Source organism: Dipodomys spectabilis, unplaced genomic scaffold, assembly GCF_019054845.1.
Source record: "Dipodomys spectabilis isolate Male_0828 unplaced genomic scaffold, ASM1905484v1 ptg000095l, whole genome shotgun sequence".
In the NCBI taxonomy this organism is placed as follows: Eukaryota; Metazoa; Chordata; class Mammalia; order Rodentia; family Heteromyidae; genus Dipodomys; species Dipodomys spectabilis.
Window position 1 is genome coordinate 24,139,796 of NW_024870772.1, and position 22,395 is coordinate 24,162,190.

General features: G+C 37.7%; 1 protein-coding gene across 4 annotated transcripts in view; it reads left to right on the forward strand.

Moving 5' to 3' along the window:
* Cdadc1 (cytidine and dCMP deaminase domain containing 1) overlaps window positions 1-15,739 on the forward strand; it is a 30,560-nt gene extending 14,821 nt beyond the window's left edge. For 3 of the 4 annotated variants that reach the window (XM_042685524.1, XM_042685527.1, XM_042685526.1), the window contains 5 exons: window positions 4,837-4,886; window positions 5,838-6,007; window positions 7,857-8,046; window positions 10,236-10,296; window positions 14,578-15,739. In XM_042685524.1, the coding sequence (XP_042541458.1) occupies window positions 4,837-4,886; window positions 5,838-6,007; window positions 7,857-8,046; window positions 10,236-10,296; window positions 14,578-14,675 (569 nt within the window). In that variant the 3' untranslated portion in view covers window positions 14,676-15,739. Of the gene's footprint in view, window positions 1-4,836; window positions 4,887-5,837; window positions 6,008-7,856; window positions 8,047-10,235; window positions 10,297-11,179; window positions 11,601-14,577 lie in introns of those variants that run through there. The other variant, XM_042685525.1, reaches the window with a different exon arrangement.
* The last annotated feature ends 6,656 nt before the right edge of the window (window positions 15,740-22,395 follow it).

The following is a 22,395-nucleotide window of genomic DNA, read 5'->3' on the forward strand; positions in this document are numbered from 1 at the left end:
TAAAGTCCATGAATAATAACTTGGGTCAAGTTTAGCTATAAAATAAGTACATCAAACTGTTGGAAAAACTTGATATAAAGGCTTCAGATAGAGTTCTGGAACTGTAATTCTTCATTGATGATCAATTCTAATGTCAGCTTATTGAATGCTGTACTCTACATGTCAGACAGTGAGCTAGGTGATTTATGTGGCTGGAGACCAGCCACACAGGTGAAGATCCTTATGATATAATGTGCTTCCAATTGCTCAACCTTTTATTTCCAAATACTTAGTTTGCTTTGGCAAATTTATTTTTCCCTGATTTATAGATAAAGATTTCATTAAATCATTATGTTGAAATGTGTGTGTATGTGTTGAGAGTGATGTCACATATTTTTAATACCAGCACTCAGGTGGATGGATTACAAATCAGAGGCCAATCTGGGCTACATAGACTCATATATTTATACATATATACACACATACATATGTATGCAGACATATTTTGCATCCTAAGTTGCAAAATCTAACAGATCTAGATCAATTGAAAGTAGGTATTTAATAACCTTCTGTATGTGGATGTACTTGTGTGCACGTGTGTATACCAGTCCCAGGCCTGAACTCAGGGCCTAGGCTCTCACTGAGCTTTTGTGCTCAAGGCTAGTGTCCTACTTTTTGTTGTTTTTTTTTGGGTCCAACTGTGGGGCCTGAACTCTGGGCCTGGGCACTGTCCCTCAGCTCTTCAGCTCAAGGCTAGCGCTCTACCACTTGAGCCACAGCGCCACTTCCGGCTTTTTTCTTATGTGGTGCTGAGGAATCGAACCCAGGGCCTCATGCATTGCAAGGCAAGTGCTCTACCACTGAGCCACCTTCCTAGCCCTACTGTTCTACCTTTTGAGCCACAGCTCCACTTCTGGATTTTTGGTGGATAATTGGAGATAAGAGTCTCAGGTTTTCCTGCTTGGGTTGATTTCGAACCATGATTCTTAGATCTCAGCCTCCTTAGATAGGATTATCTATCTATCTGCCTGATTAATCATCTCTTGAATGATTAAAGAAGATGCATGAAAGAGTTTAAAGTATATTTTAGGATTCCTAGAGATACTAAGAAAGTAACAAAATGAGTTCGAAATGATTGAGGTAGGGCATCCTATCTTAATCTATACAGCCTGTGTTGAGTTGTGATTTTCTTGTATCTATTTACCCATTAGATGAAGTGTTTTCCAAAGCTAGATATTAGCACTTTCCTCAGTATTGTCTCACAGTGTTGGTGGTAAATGTAGGCTGCAGTAGCCAAAAATGTTAACTTTTAAATCATATATCTGGTTCTCAAAGTTAGTATGCCTGATGGTTAGCACTGAGAGAGAAAACTCCTAAGCCTTGCCCTCCTTCAGAGAGCTGATTCAGGAGATTGGGGAGCCAGGAGTTTACCTTCCTAATGCAATCTTGATGCAATCTTAATGCAATCTTGATGCAAATAGTACATGGAGCATACTTGGACAAGCACTGATTTGACCGCAGGACCAGTTGGAAACAGCCAACATATGTTCAGACCAGTAATCCCAGCACTTACAAGGCTCAGGTTGAAGAATTTCAAGTTGGAGGCCAATCTGGACTACCTACTGAGATCTTCATTAAAGAAAAATTAGACTTGTAAAGATTTTCTTGAGAAATTGCTTCATCTTTCATCAGCTTTGGTATCTAATGTGAAATTGGCTTCATTTTATTTAAAAGACAGGAAGAACCATCGCTTTAGTGTAGCTAAAACCCTTACTAGGCAGTAAGGTATGGAAAAATTCTATTTACCCTACTCCTGACAAGATTAGGCTGTCCCCAGAGTGAGCCAAAGAAAGTGTCTCCCAAGACTAAAGTATCATTATGGAAAATGATAGTGACAGAAAAGTGGACTCTGGAGAAATTTCCATTAGTTATTTTCATTTATATTATGCATGGATTGTAAATATAATCTTGTTATAATTTCTGCCACTTGACTTAAAATATAGTATATAATATCAATATAGCATGTATAATATAGTGTATATATGAAATATAATATCAATATAGCATAAAGCTATATTGATCTAATTCTTTTTTTTTTTTTTTTTGCTGGTCCTGGGGTTTGAACTCAGGGCCTAGGCTGTGTCCCTGAGCCTCTCTGTGCTCAGGGCTACCACTCTACCACTTGAGCCACAGCACCACTACCAGCTTTTCCTAGTTATATGGTATTGAGGAATTGAACCCAGGGCTTTGTGCATGCTAGGCAACACTCTGATCACTAAGCCACATTCCCAGCCCTGATCTGAATTTTTTCCCCCTCATGTTAAAGCTCTAAGATACTATAAGGAACAACATTTTATTAACATCAAAATGTCCTTTGCGAGCTGGGTGTTGGTGGCTCATGCCTGTAATACTAAGGAGGCTGAGGATCCCAATTCAAAGTCAGCCCTGGCAGGAAAGTCCTTGACACTACAATTAACCACCAGAAAACCAAAAGTTTTGCTCAAAGTGGTAGAGCACTACCTTTGAGCAATGCCCAAAGGTATTAAAGAATGCCCAGGCCCTGAGTTCAAGCCCCACAACCCGGGGTGGGGGGAAATAATCTCCATACTATAGAAGCCAGTTGTCATGAGTCTGTGTCCTTAGTGTTATGCTGATCCCTCCTTAGAGCATGGCACATGTTTCCTTGTCCTTCTCTGCTCCTTCCAGCTGTAAGTTACATGAAGATGGGCTGATGTTTCTCTCACTACTGCACAGTCAGCCTTTCACAATACTTTCCACACACAAGGCACTCAATAATGGAAATCTTTGTTAAGGGATGATAATTCAATTATCAAAGCTAGGCCTTGTGCATAACAGGCAAGTATGCTTTACCACTGAGCTACACCCCCAACCCTTGGGTTTTTTTGTTTTTGTTTTTCATCCAAGACTGGGGCTCCGCTTGGTATGTGATGCTTTCACTCACTGACGAGCAGTCAACCAACTGAGCCACAGCTCCAGCCCCAAGCCCTGGATTTTTTGAGACAAGATCTCATTACATAGCTCAGGGTGGCCTTAAACTTGTTATGTAGCCCAGCCTGGCCTGGGACTTATGATCCTCTTGTCTCTACTCTGGAGTGCTGGGATTACAGCTTATGCCCAGTTTTGGAATTCTTAATATTAAAAAGAGATGGAAGAAAGGCAAGTAGTGGGTTGGGAGGACTTATTTTACTTCGGTAAAAATGAGATCATTGATTAAAGTTCTTAACAAATTATACAAATGCTTTATGGTATAATTTTGAAAGCCCGAGTGTATTTGGAGATGAGAAATTTTTATTGTATTAATAAAACTTTAAAAAATGAATTTAGAGGAGCCTAATTTTTGGTACAGTTGTGGCACAGCTTTTCTTTGTACTTTTACTGGAAAAATAATTAAGTGTGTAAGTGTATTATCATTGAAAGGATTAATGTTTAGGAATTTGGAAGGTGAAACCTCAGTTCACTTGGTTTACCAGTTTGAAAATGCTTGAGTAAATTCATAGATTATTCTTATTTTCTCTATGTAACTGTGCCTATAATTTTGATAAGTACTATGTTTTTCACAATTTGTCTATATCTGCCTGAGAAATCTCAAACTCACTTTTATGTAGAATGAAAAGTAGAGGGGCTGGGAAGGTGGAAGGTGGTGGTAGAGTGCTTGCCTTTCATGCATGAGGCCTTGGGTTCGATTTCTCAGCACCACATAAACAAAAAGAAAAAAGACGGAAGTGGCGCTGTGGCTCAAGTAGTAGAGCGCTAGCCTTGAGCTGAAGAGCTGAGGGACAGTGCCCAGGCCCAGAGTTCAGGCCCCATAAACAGACCCCCCCCCCAAAAAAAAGAAAAAGTAGATTTTTTTTTTCTTTTGTCAGTTGTGGGGCCTGAACTCTGGGCCTGGGTGCTGTCCCTCAGCTCTTCAGCTCAAGGCTAGTACTCTAGCACTTGAGCCACAATGACACTTCTGGCTTTTTCTGCTTATGTGGTGCTGAGGAATCAAATCCAGGGCCTCATGTGCTGAGCTACCTCCTCAGCCCCAAAAAGGAGATCCTTAAATACAGGATTTCTATTTTGGTTTTTGATTTTCTATTTCAAGTTAATATTTTTAATAGCTTTATCTATTACAGAGATTTTTGTCCTGCAGGAGAATAATAATCTCATGTCCATAACGTCTACCACTTGATTTAGAAATGAGTCTAATGTCCTTAACTTGGCATCATTTCCCCTCAAAGCAAACTAGGACAGGCAAGGAAAGGACTATATTGTATTCTATTAAGACCATTTCCTTCAGTACCTTTCAGTGATAGATAGATATGAAAGTCCATACAATTTTGTCATATGAGAAGTTTGAACCTTCTTAATAAAAACATTTCCATAAGATGTATTTTCCATGATTAGTGTGTGAAAATACTAGAAATTAAATTTGGTTGTTTTGAGTTTTATTATACCAAATCCACTAGCTCAGAAACTTCATTTTTATTCAGTTTATTTGTCTTCATCATTTATTAAATGTAGTTATTTAGAAACTGACTTGCTAATGGAGAATCAATGAGATTGTGCTCAGACCTAGTTACAGCTTTAAAGTGATCTGATTGGCCACTTCTATTTTAGAAGCGATCTGATTGGCCACTGCCATTTTAGAGGTCTCCACACTTAATCATATATGACTGTATGGTAGTGACCCTTTCTGCTTATTTGGTACCTCAGTTCCATGCTCCATGCTTAAAAAGTATTTTCTATAATTAGTGAAGATGTCAAGTATGAAGTATATTTCAATAATATTTTTTATTATTTTTTGAAAAATATTTATGAACTTTTTTTTTTAGTTAAATCTTATATGTCTTTCAGAGGATCACAAAACAGGAGTTGGAGCTGTGATTTGGGCAGAAAGGAAATCTGTAAGTATGGAAATAAGTCTTTAGATATTTACTCTGGAATTTTAGTGAGATTTATAGCATATTCCAAGCTATTTTAAATACTTTTAAATACTTATCACTGATGTCATTCTAATCATAATATGAAGAATTCATATAAACAACTAATAAGAAACAGCCACTGAAGTAAGAACTTCTGTGATTATGTGTAAATACTGGATATTAAAGATTTTGTTGTTGGTTATGTGGCTTGAACTCAGGGTCTGGACACTCTTCCTAAGCTTTTTTGCTTAAGGCTAGTACTCTACAACTTGAGCCACAGCTCCTTCTGGCTTTTTGGTAGTTTAGCAGAGATAAAGGTCTTACAGGTTTTCCTGACCGGGCTGACTTCAGACACAATCCTCAGATCTCAGCCTCCTGAGTATTCAGGATTACGGGTGTGAGCTACTGGTGCCCAGTTTACAATAGCATCAACAGAAATGGCCTGTTTTGGAACAACATAGAGTATAAATATAAGAAATTAACAATTACTTATTGAGTACCTGTTTTATTGATAACCATCTAACATGTTACTTTAGGGGGTAAAAAAAAATACAGTATTTTTTAAAGTACAGAAATGGCTTGGATACTCAATTGCAAATCTATTTGGACGGAAATGTCGGAAGGTATAAAATGATTTCTGAGTTAAACAAGATTGTATTTCATTTGCTGCTGAAACCAGAGATGGTTCTGAGATTACAAACTGGACAGATTCTTGGAATCAAGCTTTGACAAGTCCACAACTTGACATTCCCTTCCTTTAAAACTAATTGAAATTAGTTGGAGGATCTGGTATTTTATTTTTGATGGATAGGTATGTTATAGAAATGGAAAGAATCTGCATTATACAGAGTATGAAGGCAAATTTATAGTTCCACTGCAAAGTGACTTTTCAGAATGCTGAAACTCACCATAGTTGGTCCACTCGCTTTGCAGAAAAGTTGTGATGGAACTGGCGCAATGTACTTTGTAGGATGTGGCTATAACGCCTTTCCTGTTGGATCTGAGTATGCTGACTTCCCACACATGGATGACAAGCAGAAAGACAGAGAGATAAGGAAATTCCGATACATCGTACATGCGGAACAGAATGCCTTGACATTTAGGTATGAGATACTTTTGAGTGTACTTTTAAATAACAAAGGCTAGTTGAAAACAGTCTTCTTTTATGGTAATTTGTTTCCCTTATGAAATTTTAATAAGAAACATTATTTTCAGAAACATAAGTTTGATTAAAGTCTGTCTTGCTACTGAATCTGAAGCCATTGTCATAGATTCTCCAGGCCTTCCAATTTATTGAGCAAATCTGGTTAATTTTTTTCTTTCCCTCTCCTACTGAAAGTTCATCCTTAGAGTTTTGTTCAGCTTCTCATATTTTTAGCTATTGGTATTTCCTTTGTTTCCTAAGCCTAGAGCAAATGTGTTTATATTTATAAACATACAGACTTTATTATAAAAGAGTTTTTTGTTAGAGATTGCAGCTAGAATTCCTTCCTTTTAAGGTTAATTTAGGTCACTTCCACAAATGTTTCTTAGCATTTACAGCTAAGGGGGTGTTATGGGATAAAAAAAAAACATGTAAGTCTCCACATAATGGCTCTTGTCCTGGGAGAACTAAAAGGGCAGGGCCTCTAAAACTAAATCCACATAATGAAGAGAGGAAACACAAGCACTGTGGACCTTGAGGGATGGCTTTGGACAAAGGAGGAGGAGCTGTAGGGAAGGAGCTGGCTTTTGAGCTGAGTTTGAAAAGATTGCTAGGCTACTTGAGATGTCCTGCAAGCTTATATATTATCAGAAAAGCCATTCTTCTAACTTCAGCCACAGTCTAAAGGTTGGAAAGTGCATTGTGTATTTAGGAGCATATATATTCTAGTTAGGCTGGACTGTGGACACATGGTAAATGCAGTTCACAGGATAGCCTGGCACTGGATGAGAGAGGACTTTGAGTTAGCTCTTCCTTGGTAGGTGGTGGGGAAGTGGAATTCTGTTGGCAGAACCATACTATATAGACCATATAGGTAGACCATATATAGACCATAAATAGACTATAGATAGGCCATTTATAATATAGGTGTATTGTTTGAACAGGCTAGATGCAAAGGATTCATATGAATAGAAATGAGAGTATTTTCCTTGTATGATACTATGCCTCAGAAAACAACCTGGCTCAGTTTCAGAGGTTTCAGTCTATGGTCACTTGGCTTGGTTACTTTTTAGACCTGTACGTGGTGAGGCGAATCTTGATGGCAGAAGGGCATAGCAAAGCACAGCTGTATTTCAGGGCTACCAGGAAACAGTGAGTAAATGAGGAAGGGCCTGGTGGGACATGAGCCCAGTGACCTACTTCCCCTTCTAGGCCCCACCTCTGAAAGGTTCCACCGGCTCCCAGTAATGCTATCATGTTACATGAATCTATCAATGCATCAACCAATTGGTTAGGTCAGAGTCCTACTATCCAGTCACCTCTTAATAACTAGATCGACCAGCTAGGGACTATATGAGCTTGACAGACATTTCATATCCAAACCATATCAGAGAGTCTCAACTAGAGAGATGGATGTGGATATGGAAGAATTGAAGACAGCTAGCTGAGAGCAGTGTAGACTCAAGAACTTGAACTTGGAATCCATGTAACCTTAGACAAAAGCAATCCTTAGTCCTACACTATCCCAGGGGGCAAAATTTCACCGAAAGTCTCCTCTGTTCTTGTGTTTCTCCTCCTCATTACAGGCTTACCTGCTCCATTTTGTACAGAGGTATGATTTTGTCATACCCAAATGTTTGTTGAATATAATCATCTTATGATGATTTGAGTATTCACTAATTAAGAATAAGGCGATTATTGTTTATAATGTTACAAATCTTTTTCAAGAAGCTCAACTTTAAGGATTTCTCTAAAAAATAACTTTCCCTTTCAGAAACTACTTACGTATGTTTTGTGAATTTTTATAGGTGTCAAGAAATAAAACCAGAAGAAAGAAGTATGATTTTTGTAACCAAGTGCCCTTGTGATGAATGTGTACCTTTAATTAAAGGTGCAGGCATAAAACAAATCTATGCAGGGGATGTAGATGTTGGTAAAAAGAAGGCAGACATTTCTTATATGAAGTTTGGGGAACTGCAGGGTGTTAGCAAATTTACGGTAAGTAGATATACTTTTTATTCAAAGCGTGAATCCTATTATGTTGTTTGATGTACTGGTACATACATAAGTTTCAGCAGATGATTATAATTGAGTTCATTTTTATGGAAAAGCACTTGTCTATAAATGTTTGCCAAGGATCTCTGCCTTATGAATTAATGTTGCTGTAGAGTTGTGCACTGACCTTGTGTATCTGGAGCCAGTAGGTCAGTAGGCCAGTAGGCCAGTAGGTATCTGGTGCCATCTGGTGCATTGGTAACAGAAAAGTTCTGACCCATCTCTTCCCTCACACCCAGTGGACAGAGGTAAACAATGGAAGACCAGAAGACATGTCCGTCGGTCCATACACACATTTCTCAGGAGAAAAATGAGGAAAAAATATTTTCTCATATTTGATAGTTCAAAAGAGCAGTTCACAAAAAATTCAGAATTTTATTTCTTTATATTTCTTTAGTACTTAGATTTTTTTAAAAATTTGTTTACTTTTGTGTGTTTGTGTGTGTGTGTGTGCACGCACACATGCGAGTGTGCACTGGTTCTGGGTTATGAACTCAGGATCTAGGTACTATCTCTGAGCTTTTGTGCTCAAGACTAGCATTCTACTATTTGAGCCACAATTCTACTTGTGACTTTTTGGTCGTTAACTAAAGATAAGAGTGTCATAGACTTCCCTGCTCAAATTGGCTTTGAATTGCAATCCTCGGATCTCAGCCGCTGAATAGTTAGAATTATAGGCATCAGCTACTGGCACCCAGCTTAAACATGTTTACTTTAGAAGCCATCTTAAGCATACAAAAAAGTTCTAAGACCTCTACAAAGAAAATTTTCTACAAGATGTTAACAGGATATCAAAACCATTTTGTTTCCTTGAATAAGGAATTAGCATATAACTACAGTAAAGCCACAAAATTAAAAAAAAAAAAAACAACAACACTGATACATTTTTGCAATTAGTCCACAGATTTCAGCCAAGGCTTACTACTAATTGTCCCAGTAATGATTTACATAGTATTGATTTTGACATCCAATACTCCTAACATTTAATGTAACACTTACATACTAGAATTTGCAATGGTAGAAAAAGCATACGAAAGAACTGCTTAACATTTCTGTTACGTATATCAGTTTGAATCCAGGGTACCTAAAACATAAATATACTGTGTGTATATGTAACATGTATATATGTGCTTGTATATATATGTATATATGCATATATTGTAAAAATATGTCATTCCATAACTTATACATAGCACAGTTACTACACTGCTATATTTTCTTTGTTGTTAAAATTTGCACACGTCTCTAAGGTTTTACAGTTATCAAAAGCCTTTTTTATAAGTAATCTTAAATAAATCCACATTTTTCTGGTTTTCATTTTCTCTGTCCAAGCTAATAGGCTTTAGTGGTTTGATGTGCTTCAAACATGTCCCTGTAAAATTTTTTTCTCATGTAACTTCCGGCCTCTTGTAAGTTCTTTCTCTTGGTGTTGATCTAGTAGCCTAGCAGGACCTTTATAGTTGAGCCATTAATGATTCTGATGAAGATTTTAGCCAGGTAAGGAAAGAAGGAAGGCTATATATACTGTGAACTACTGATCAGAGTCCATTTTCTGTTCTGCTGCTCCAGGTTTCTCTAGATGTTGTCTTCTCTATTTTCTTTCTGAATGGTTGAGCTAGAATAGTTCACTAGAGATATATATGGCTTGTTATGATATAAAATGATATGTTATATAAACATTAGTCTATAATGATATTATGTGAAAAGTCATGGTAATGTTGGCTACAGTTTCGTTCTTTAACAATGAGGCTTTCTCTAGAAATTATATAACTCAGTAGCACCCAGGAAGAATTTGATGTACAAGAATTCTGTGATGCCGAGCCTGGCCAGCCGAGGTTCTGATTCTATCACTTCCTTTAGTTACTGGGTAATATGAGGTACAGCCCTTTGCTAGTCTCCACTTTCTTACGTACAAGGTGAAAGTAAGGGCTCTTGAAGATCCTTTCTTTCTAAGAGTTTTGACTCTGATTCTAGACAAGGTCATTCATTGTAGCATTATTAGGCCCTTGGTAATATGAACATACTTGTTAAATTATTAAAAAGTTGTTTTGATATTTAAAAGCAGGAGACTGAAATTCTATTTATCAACTTCTTTTAAAGCATAAAAATAAAATATTTGTATTCTTTTACAGTGGCAGATGAATCCATTTGAAGCTTATAGTCTTGAACAAAATGAGCCTGAAAAGAAAGAAAGTAAGCATTTACAAGTCCTATATTAAGGGTAGCTTTGTTGCTGAGGACAGAGGTTACATAGAGAATTTTAAAGAGCAGGTGATGGAAATTAGTGTGGGGAGATTCTTTTTATAGGTTGGATTTTTTTTTTGCCATTCAATTTGTTCATTTGTGTATATATTAAATATAAGGTATGTGGAAAGTGGTAATTAGTGATTACTCCAATAGAATCTGCATTTTAATACAAATAATATATCCAAATTGAATTTATAAATTTAGTTTGTACAAAGCAATAAATAATAATTCTTTTATTTACCAACACAAAAACTTCCTGGGTTAAGAAAGGGAAAATAATTTTACTAGTATGGATGGATCTACTACCAAATAATAAGACATATATATTTATCTCTACTTCTCTATATCTTTATGTAGACTAACTCTAAATCTATGTTCCTTTGTAATGTTATGTTTTCCCAAGTGGGTCAGAGAATGGAAATGATCTATTTATTGAATAATCTATAACTAAGAATCATCATACCAACAATAAGTGAATCATTTATTACGTTATTTATGTTAACATACTGTTCTGAATGTATTATCTTTGAGAGATCTTATCCTTCTGTAGGTACATAGTTTTGAACACTTATGTTGTATAAGAATTATAACAGTATTTGGTTAACAATATTACTTGAAAATAGTTACTGTGTTACAACTGTATTCTAGATAAAAAGTTTTCGTGATAAAAAATGATTTACCCTGAAAAATCAGGAACTAGAAAGATCTCTGAAAATGTAAATGTCTTGATTATTTGTGTTCTGAATTATTATTATTCAGATCATAGACTTACTATCTGTAATCTGGAAAAATATGTCTCCACTGAATTTTCTTTTTAAAAATTTATCAGGAAATAAAGGAAAACATATGGACCTGATTAAAGGATGTATATTCAGTGACAGTGCTTGAGGAGAACAATTATAATGTTCCGGTTGTTAGAGAAAAGGCAACAGAAAGACTACTCCTATAAAGATGAATTGCTTTATCTGTATTAAAATTAAGAACTGCTCATCAAAAGATACCATTGGGAGAGCCATGGAATAGAAGACATTTTTCCACTAACAGTCAACAGAGGGCATGTACCCAGCATTTATCCTTCCTAGCTCTCTAAGGAAAGAAAGGAAGCCATGCCTGGGGTAAAGTCCTGAGACTGGAAGGAAGGCATCAGAGGACAGCTGCTGCTTTGCTGGCCATGTTTCATTTATTGATCTAGAGGCGGTGAAGTGTATGTTTGCTTTGTGACAGTTCATTAAACTAAGTTTGTGTTTTTAGTGCATTTTTGAACAAGAGTTTTATATCAGATAATATGCTTATCTCCTTTTCAAGTAAACAGCTTTATGGAAGTATAATTCACATATTATAAATTAACCTTTTTGTATGTGTGTTTGCCAGTCCTGAATCTTAAACTCAAGACCTGGGTACTGGGCTCTACCACTTGAGCCACAGTTCTACTTCTGGCTTTTTTGTGATTAATTGGAGATAAAGAGTCTCACAGACTTTCCTGGCCAGGCTGGCTTCAAACCACATTTCTTAGCTTCCCAGCAGCTAGGATTGCAGGCATGAGGCACCAGCACCTAGCATAAATAAACCAGATTCATAAATCGTCCAGAATTCATTGGCTGTTAGCCTCTCCAGATCTCTAAAAACGTTACCCCAGTCTAATTTAGAATGTTTTCATTACCTCACAAAGAAACCTCATACCCATTTTAGCCATTCTCTATTGCATCTACCCCAGCCCAGGTAGCCTCTAATCTTGTTTTCTATGGATTTGTCTGATCTGACCATTTCACATGGTCAGATCATCCAGGATGTGGTTTTATTCTGCTGAGAAGTAGACAGAAAAATCAAATAGATGAAGGTTGAACCCCAGCTTTACTGCTAGAGTGAGGACAGCCTTTTGGCCATACCTTTCTTTCCAGCTTGTTAGGGAATTGCTGCCTCTTTCCTCACAGTGTTGGTAGCAGGAACAAAATGAGGAGATGGAGACCTTCTCTCCTTGGGAAAGATTCTTTTCAGAGCCACTGGGATTTCAAGAAAATAAAAAATCCATACTCTGAAAAAAAAGAGGGAAACATTTTGTTAGCATCAGAATAGTAGCAGTACACAAACATTAAGCCAGAGTTAGCTTGAGGATAAAATTCCATAGAAGCTGGGACTGTGAAAGTTAAGTGTGGGGCCCGCTGAAAGATAGGTAAACTGAGCCTGAGACTCCTACTGAAACTGGGGTCCTTGAAGGAAGCTAGAAGACACCCACTCAAAGAAGTAAAAAGATATTTTATCAGAAGGAAAAGACTCACAAGTGTAAGATCTGAGTTTATAATTGAAAAGTCACTAAAGCAACAACAACAAAAACCAAAAGTCCTGAGTAAGAATAAAGAGAACCATCAAACAGGACTTCCTGTTCTGGAGTCGTCAAGTATAAAATGTCTAAGGACAAGATGCCTTTGAGAAAATGAAGCCAAGCCCGGTAGTTCATGCTTGTAATTCCAGAACTCAAGGAGGCAGAGACAGGATGATTGAGAGTTTAGCCTAGGCACCATCATGAGATTCTATCTCAGACACAAAAGAAAACATCATGAAATGAATAAAGCCAGTGTTTATCACTGGATTCACTGTTGCTAGTCCAGTCTTTAATATGGGGCATAGACCATGAGTTATAGGAAACATGGTATCCCCACTAGAGAGGGTCATTCACATCACATGAGGCTGAAACAGACAGACTATTGAATATGTAGTGCTGGAAACTGGGTTATGCCTGATAATAACCAATTCTTACCTCTCATGGTACTTAAAAAATCAGCCTTGTATGAATTAACTGTAGAAAGAAAAAATTCAAGTATTGAAAGAAAATACAGAATATGTTTATGACACAATTTTCTGCTGCCTATAAAAGAAAAAAATGAAGAACTTAGAATACATTCCTGTTAAGGACTTCTCTTCTAAAAGAGAAAGTATAAAGCCAATGAAAAGACCAGCACCCTGCAGGAAGGGTAGATTTTCCATACATAGCAGTGAACCAACTTAGCTCCTGAACATGTAAGAAGACCTACAGGCTGATAAGGAAAACAGTTATTGGAGAATAGTAGTCAGTCACTGGCATTTCACAGCATCAGAAATACAAATGTCTGAGTCTGATAGACACATGGAAAGATAATCCTAGTAACAGAGAAATACACATTAAAATCACATTTCACACAACTAAAGTGTGCCAGTGCCAAGTGCTAGTAAGGATGTGGAGCTTGAGGAATTTTTGTATTTGTCTGGTGGGGCTGAACATTTGAGTTAGAGATTATCATTGTAAAGCTGAACTTGACTATGACCTTGTTCATGCATGACCCAGAAATTTGGCTTCTAAGTATAAGCCCTTGAGAAATTCATCTTGTGAAAGAGACAGTCGGTTCATTGCAATGTCACTTTTTTTTTTTCTTTTCTTAAGGCTAGTGCTCTACAATTTGACCCATAACTCCACCTCCAGCCTTTTGGTGGTTAATTAGAGATGAGTTGCACAGACTTTCAGAAAACTGAGATATGAGGACTGAGGTTCAAAGCCAGCCTGGGAAGACAAATCTGACATTTTTCAATTAACAAGCAAAAAGCTGAAAGTGGAGGTGTGGCTCGAGTATTAGAGCACAAATCTTGAAAAAGCCAATGATGTAGCTTTCGAGGCCCTTACGTTCAAGTCCCAGTACTGGCACCAAAAAAACACAAACAAAACTGGATTCTCTCATTCATTCAACGGTATACAGTAAATAATTTGTACAACTTTTGGTGGGCTGTGGTGGGGAGTCATTATGATTAGGCTAGAAAATACAAAGTGCCCCTATTTGTCCTCCATAGAGAGGAGAGATGGACCTGTGGGGCAGAGAAAGTGAGGACTCAGATTTACTCTCCAGGTCTTCATATTTCAGCTAGTATTACAGGCAGGAGCCATCAGCACTCCACTGAGTGAATCTAGGTTTTAAAGGGTTATTGATACTGTATTCCAAAGTTACCTTATACTTTTCTTTCTTTCTTTCTTTCTTTCTTTTTTTTTTTTTTACCACACTGGGCTCCTAAGAATTATTTAGAATCAATATAGGTTGAAATTTTGTGTGTGGGCTATTTGAAATGGTTGAGAATTTGAAGGAAAATAAAGTGCATGTTTCTTTACCTTAAGCACTGTTTTGCAATTCCAGCCTGAGTGGCTGAAATGAGTCCCCCTGGGTCTGACGTGGCCTTTCCTGACATGAAGTTGTTCTTGCATGCTAGATGGTGTGTTGAGACCCAGGCCTGGGAAGGAAGAGTGCCACCCCAGCAAGAAGCTATGCCTGGAAAGCCACTCAGAAGGCCAAGCTGCTCTGCAGTGACTGCCTGGGAAACTTACCAAGCTTCCAACGGCTCTTGACAAAAGAAGGGTGGATTTCATGAGTAATCCCAGAGTTGGGGGTTTTTGTTGTTATTGTTGTTTTTTAAGGAAGTTAATTTATTATTTGACAATGAAAAGTAGGAATCAGAATACTTTTCTTTTTTGTATTTTCGATTTGTGTATTCCCAGAATATAAGCAATATGTACTTAACAATTTTATGACACCAGTGTGTTCACCAGCATGGACTGATTTCTGTTTATCTTGATTTTTTACAGCTGATTTGAAAAGGGAATTCGCTCACAGAAAGTCACCCCTCAACCAGGAATAGTCATCTTTTGAGAAATCTTAATTTCAAGAGTGACAGTATGCTTCTCTAACAATCCAGTTGTCTTTTAAGAATCTGTGTCAGTAGATCATATTCCCACCCACTCTTTCCAGTCATCAGAATTTGCCTACTTAGGATTGAGTCATAAAGTTTGGGATTCAGTCTCCATTTTAAGACTATACTTTTTAAAATGCTAATACCTTGTAGCTCGTGGTAGAAGACTGGTGTAGGAGGCACAAGGCACAGATTTCCATCCTCAGTGCTACAAATTAATTAATTTCTAAATATTTTTTTTTTTTTTACACAGGCCAGCTCAGGCTAGCCTCCAACTCTCCATCATCTTCAATATCTATGAACGTAAATGTGTATCTGTATTGTCATATATGTATCAGATACTATGGAATCATTTTATTTACTTTTTATCAGCTCTGTCTTTGTATACTGATAAAAATTTACGTGGAATCACACTATAGAGGTTATGCATGTGGTCAGACATCACAAGGACTTGAAATACTTCATACAGTATTCTATTCTCTGCAGCTTATAAACTGTAGAAACTTTATTCTCATGTAAATCAGTTATTTTGAAAGTTTATGCATTGCTTTTAATAGATGTCAGTTTTATAGATTTGTAATAGATTATTTTGTCTGGGAAAAAGTTTAGTCACTCAGTCTTTCTTTTTAGGTGTTTACAACTAAATAAAAACAATGCTAGCTTTTTGTGTGTTTTTTCCCCCCAATTCAATTGTATTGTCTTAAGTACAAATCCTTGCTACACTATTTTTCAGCAACTGCTCCTGAAGATCATCATCCTAGAGTCTTCATGTCATCCCACAAGTTTAGAAACTACAGGCCTGATTCAGGATCTCTAATCAATAAATGATGGGTTTGAGTTGAGAACTAGTCTCTTATGGTAGCAGAGCTCCATATAACAAGCCACTAGCCTCAAAAGATGACATGGCTCTGGCCAAAGAACTCATAGTCAGGTGCAGGTGGCTCACACCTGTAATCCTAGCTACTCAGACAGCTGAGATCTGAAGATCATGGTCCAAAGCTAGCTGGAGTAAAGTCCGTGAGACTCTTATCTTCAATAAACCATATATCATGAATCCATGATATAGGATATCTATATGACAATATAGATACATGTTTATGTTAAGCTTGAAATGATGCTGTAGCCAAGTGGTAGATTACTAGCCTTGAGGAGAAGCAGCTCATGGCAAGGCCCTGAATTCAAGCCCCAGTACTGGCTAAAAAACAAACTCATATGCTTTGATCTTTTGTGTTTAGAGCTCTACTATTCTTTATATATTACTTCTTTGCTTCAAAAAGAACTTTTTTTTTGTTGTTGTCAGTTATGGGGCTTGAACTTTGGGTCTGAGCACTGTCCCTCAGCTCTTAAGCTCAAGGCTAATGCTCTACCACTTGAGCCACAGCGCCACTTCTGGTTTTCTGGTGGTTTATTGAAGATAAGAGTTTCACAGCTTTTCCTGCCCAGGCTGGTTTGAACCGTGATCCTCAGATCACTAGGATTAGCTAGGATTACAGGTGTGAGCTATCAGCACCCGGCTAAGAATTTTATTCTTTGATTGACTCCATATGAAGTTGTTATGAAGAGTAACCAATATACTGCCTAGAAAAAGCATACTGCTCCTGACCTGTTCTTCTTTTACTCTGTTCTGTGGAAGGAAGGAAGTTATCCACAAACAATGTCAAAGGCTCAAGGAACTGCTGAGGGCGATCACACATCAGCATCTCTTTTTCTTCTTTCTCTCTACTTGTTTATCTTTTTTTTTGTATCAGTATTAGGTTTTGAACAGTGGCTGGATTACTTCTAGCAAGTTTCTTAGTTTTGAGGCAAAACCTCATTCCTTTTGTGCTTATATTTTGTAGAGAGTTTCCTGTGTTGACCAGGTTTGGCATCACACCGTGATATTCCTACCCATATCTCCTATTGGCTGGGATCTCATGCCTGTGCCACATTGCTTTACCTCTTTTTAACATTTTGCTATATGTGTTTGTGCAGGGCTGGGAGTATTTATTTCATTCTGCCTTTATAAATATGCATGTATGGATATATATATATATATCATATGATATATATGATATGATATGTAATGTATATATGCTATATATGCTACATATATATGATATATATCAGATATATTTACAGACACATTTAGAATCTTCTTGGATTTTAATTCATGTTCTATTATGTTTTTATTGTTTCACGTTTCAGTCGATCCCACATTGGATGCTATTGCCACTTTACAATCCTACTTGACCCATCCCAATGTTTCTAGAACACTGGGGCTCTCTGGGCTGGGTAGGCCATAAACCAAGGCCATGGAATAACTTTAGCGGGGCCACCAGGAAAATTACTCTGGCATTAGCACTTAAAGTAGCCTTTGTACTCATTGCATGCTTCACACAGCTTGGGGGGGGTAAGCACAACAGATATCCATGGAACACATACCAAGTCCAGGCTTTTGGCCTAACCATCCAACCAAGCTCTGGCAGACCTTGTAAAGTGGAGGCTCCATGAACAACAGTCCTTATTATCCATGGCTTATTCTGATTGCTCTGTGAAGCTCCCGTAAAGAGCCAAACCAGACCTGGCAGCCTGAGCCTCCCCAGTGCTGTTGGTGGTATGGCTATTTCCATGGCTTTCTACCAATCCACAAACATGGGAGGTACAAGTTTTCTTTAAGTGAACAAACCAGAAAAAATGTGGCAACTTGTAATTTGGATGAGTCTTGACATGGAGAGAAACCTCAACTATAACCTTATTTCTAAAAGAAGATTCTTAAAAATGAGAGATTGCTTCCCTATCACTAGCATTGAAAAGGACTATTCTACCAGCTATTCTACCACCTGGTCACTTAAGCCTGCCATGTAGCCTGACTAGATTACTGCTGCTCGAATTTTAAATGTTGAACCACAGCACAATTCTGTTACTGGACTTAAAGGGAGTAATACTATGGAAGGATCTTGAAAGCATGCTTTGAGATCTTTTAGAGGAGTCAGATTCAGGGCAGGGAAGGAAAAGCCTTTATGTGGTTGCTCTACTGGCTGTTGGAACTGTTTTTTTTTTTTTTTTGGATATTGGTGGTGGGGAGACCAAGAGAGATGTAGCCTACCTGCTGTTTGGTGCCCATCTTCCATCCCACAGGGCTCTGAGCTCCTGTCTGTGTCACTTTGGCATCCACATCCTTTCTCAGTTGTAATATTTCCATTATAAAAGGCTACATTGGCAACTGGCAGACTTCCCTGACCATTGTGCTCCAAATGGTCAATGTGCTGATTATAAGGTTGCTAAGTTGGAGTGGTCTGTCCCAAACACTTCCAGTATCTTCATGAATTCTTTGTAGAATGTGCTTTCTGCATTGTAGGGGCTTGAGGATTGAGTCAACCTTGCCTGCATGATGTTTCTTTCAGTGAGAGGCCATGCATGATGGTGGTCCTGTGAGATTTTATTGCCTAGTGACACCATAGCTGTGGCCATTTGTGGAAACACATCCTGATGTTTGCACAATGATGTAATCACCTAGTAACTTGGTTCTTAGAAGGTGCCCCTGAGAAGCAATGCTAATAAAAGCAAAACCATTCAAACAAGGGCATCATTCCGGTCATGTCAAAATAGAACTCTTTTTGAAGGCAATCATGGCCTTAAAATAGTGTGCCAGTAAGTAAGATACTCAAAGTACCAATCTGTACTAAAGAGAAAGTAATGATGACTGTGTTTCCACAGGGTTAGCCAGTGTTTGGAAAGGTGTCTTTCCCTTCACAGTATTCCCAAGGCTTAGGTGAAGTTGGTTATGAGCAGAGGTAGTGAATTTTCAAATAAGAAATCTAAATTACTCAATATTTCTTTGAATTCATTTTGATGTTATACAAAAGCAGAAGTTAGTGAGATTTATAATTGCTTCTCAAAGTCCTTTTGCCCTCCCTTGTCTGTGTGTCTGTAATCATCGATAGTTTGTCATATAAGTCTCGTATCATGTGTGGTATTGAGATGAGGGGTAAGGGTGTAAAAGATCTCTCCCTTTGGCTTTAAAACTTCCCTGCCAGTCTGATGTATGAATAGTTTGTGAATCAAGCAATCTGTTTTCTGATATCAGAAATGGTAAGTGTAAACCACTTGTGTAAAAACGTGGGAATACATGGTTATTGGTAGGATTATAATTTTTAGATAGCTTTAAGCTATGTCAGAATTCTTCTATATGGCCCCTACTGTTCCTCTGTATGCTGTGTTCCCAAATTAAATACAAGAGGGAGACTATGAAGTATATGCCTTCAAGAAAGACATCAGTGAAGCTTGGCATTGCTGACTCACACCTATAATCCTAGCCACTCAGGAGACTAAGATCTAGATCATTGAGGTTCAATGCCATCTAAGGCAGACAAATCCTCAAGCCTCTTATTTCCAATTAACATCAAAAATCAGCCAGTAGAGCATCAGCCAGGAGTAAGATGCAGAGTTCAAGCCCTAGTGCTGGCACACTACACCAAACCAAAACACAACAAAAAGAAATCATTAATGGTACTTTGTTATACAGAATTTATTTTCTGGGTTTCTTATTATATACAGAAATATAAAGTAACGTGAATTTAGACATAGTGTGCCAAATAGAATAGCTAATGAAACTACCTCTTCAAAGTATAGCTCTACAGCAAAATCAGTGGGATAAAAATCCCATGTTTTTGGCTTATGAAGATTATCCAGTTCATTATGTGTCAGGTAGAGCCTAAGGATAGGAAGAAAAACCATTACTTTTTATTTTAGGGCTAACAGAAAAGTCATACAATAGAGCACTCTGGTTTAGAAAGAGACTTGCTGGCTGCAACCAGAAACTAAGCTCCATTTGCTTTCCTTACTTGGTTTATTCCATCTCTTAGAGGTGACATAAGACACCTTAATTTTCAGAATTAAACACATTGGTCACAGCATGCTCCTTAGGGAATTAGTAAAATCCAATTTGAACAAACTATGAAATTGTCTACAATTCACAGAAAGTACCCAGAAATATATTAGGTATATAATGAAACTCAGTAATAAAATACTGTTTTGTTTCTTTAGTGTTAGCCTTTTCTGCTAAGCTGAATCTATCACATCAGGCTATTTCACTGGCTAACTGAAGAAAGAGTCTCATAGACTTTTCTGCCTGGGCTAGCTTCAAACTGTGATCCCCAGATCTCAGCCTCCTATGTAGGTAGGATCACAGGCCACTGAGACACCAGTGTCTGTCTGTATCTTTTTATTTCTTTTGTTTTTACATTAATTTACTTTATTGTTATTATAAAGGTAATGTACAGAGGGATTGCATCACAGGAGTCAGGTATGATTACATTTCCTTTCTTCTATCCTAGGAGTGTCTTCTTTTGGTCTCATTGTGTGTGAGTATCTAGAATCCTGATAATTTACCATATCCCAGTGTATTTTAGATCTAATTCTGTCTATATTTCTCTTAAGTGACAAAGCTGGTGAATTTGTCTAAATAACAACCTCAAAACTGTTAAAGAAGCTTTACAAAAGCAAGGTATAAAACAATACCAATTCCTCTGGAAATGTTTATGAAATGAGGATAAACATCCCCACCGTCTCTCATGTGGCCCTGGTGACATAAAGGACAAAGCTGTGCTTTTCAACAACCACTTGGAGAGGGAGCAGTGTGTAAAGGCCCCTCGCCCCAAGCCCTGTCTTTGTTGAGAACTTTGCTCATGAATCAAAATTTGTAGAAAAATTGGTGAACATTTTGTCATTAAATACAGTATCCTCTTTCCAAAATCAAATTGTACGGGAATCACAAGTGTGTAGAACTGGTGTTTTCTTGGTGCTGTCTTACTAGACTAGGTATTATTAGGCCCAGTTCAGACTTGAAGAGAAGATTGACACTGGATGTAACAAATACTATCAGTTCATGCACACAAGATGCCACAAGGACAATCTCTTCAACTCTGATTGGAGTGGTCTTAAGTAGTTTTCACCACCTCAGGAAAAATACTCCTAAAAAGTGGAGAGCTTATAGGTTCAGGAATGTGTTTCTAGATATGGTAGTAGGTTCTTAAGAACAATGAACTTCTTTTTAGAAGCTTTTTCCCAATTCAGTTCTTAGAAAAACTTTTTACAATGGGAGTCTATAAAATTAATGGTTTTCAGACGAATTAATACTTATCAGGCCTTGTCACTTCTGTCCTAGATGTAAATGTGCCAATGTTGGCTTGAGGCCAGCTAAAGCCACCTCGATTGATCACACCTTCCTTCAGCATTATCACAGTACATCTACACCCCCTCAGGACCTGTCATATTCCAGGAACTGAGCAAATGTAGACTTCCCTAGGAGGAACTGGTCGTCACTAAGATCTGAGTAGCTGCATTTTAACTTACATACCGTCCTATGGCAGGGGCTTTGAAATGGTTGTTCAAGGAGTTCTTTGTGTTTGTGTTAAATGTACTTAGGACAGTGGCAAAAAGACTTGCCGCTGTAGTTTATACACAGACATGGAAGATGAAGCTGTTTCTATTGGATTATATCATCTCCTTACCGATTTTTTCTGGTGTGGAACCAGAAAAAAGAAAGCACAGCTCTTGTAGTATTCCAGGAGATTTTAAAACATAGGGTTAAAGAAAAAGGTTATTTTCATAATAAAATGGATATCAAGAACAAATTATTCCAAAGAGATTAAAATTCCTCCCTTATTTCTTTATGTATTTATCAGTTGCAGCCTTCTATACAAAGTACTCAGGGACTTTAGGAGAAAACTTTCATTTAAAATGTAAAGGGTCAAGCTTAGTGCAGTGAAATAGAAAAATCTGTTAAATTGGAATTCATAAAAGGGCATTAGCAGCCAGGTGCTGGTGGCTCACGCCTGTAATCTTAGCTACTCAGGAGGCTGAGATCTGAGGATTGTAGTTCAAAGCCAGCCCGGGCAGGAAAGTCTGTGAGACTTTTATCTCCAGTTAACCACCACAAAACCACAAAAAAAACCCCAAAAAACCTGTGGCTTAAAGTGGTAGAGCCTTAATCTTGATCACAATTGCTCAGGATAGGCCCTGGCCCTGAGTTCCAGTCCCATGACTACCAACAACAACAATAAAAAAGCATAGTAACTGAGTGAAAAACTAAACCACAGAATGAAGGAAAATATATGCAACTCATGTATCTGATGAGGGTGTTATATCCAGAAGACCTCTTTCAATTCAAAGAACAAAAGCCTGATAAAAGCAGATAAGACAAACATTTCTCCAGAGAATGTATCCAAAAGGCCTACAAGCACACACAAAGACTGAGTCCTGACATCACCGCCACTAGGATCACCATCAAAAATCAGCAAATCACAGACCACCAGAGTTCCTCAGGCCTTGCCAGTGCAAATGTAAAATGGTGGAAAAGGA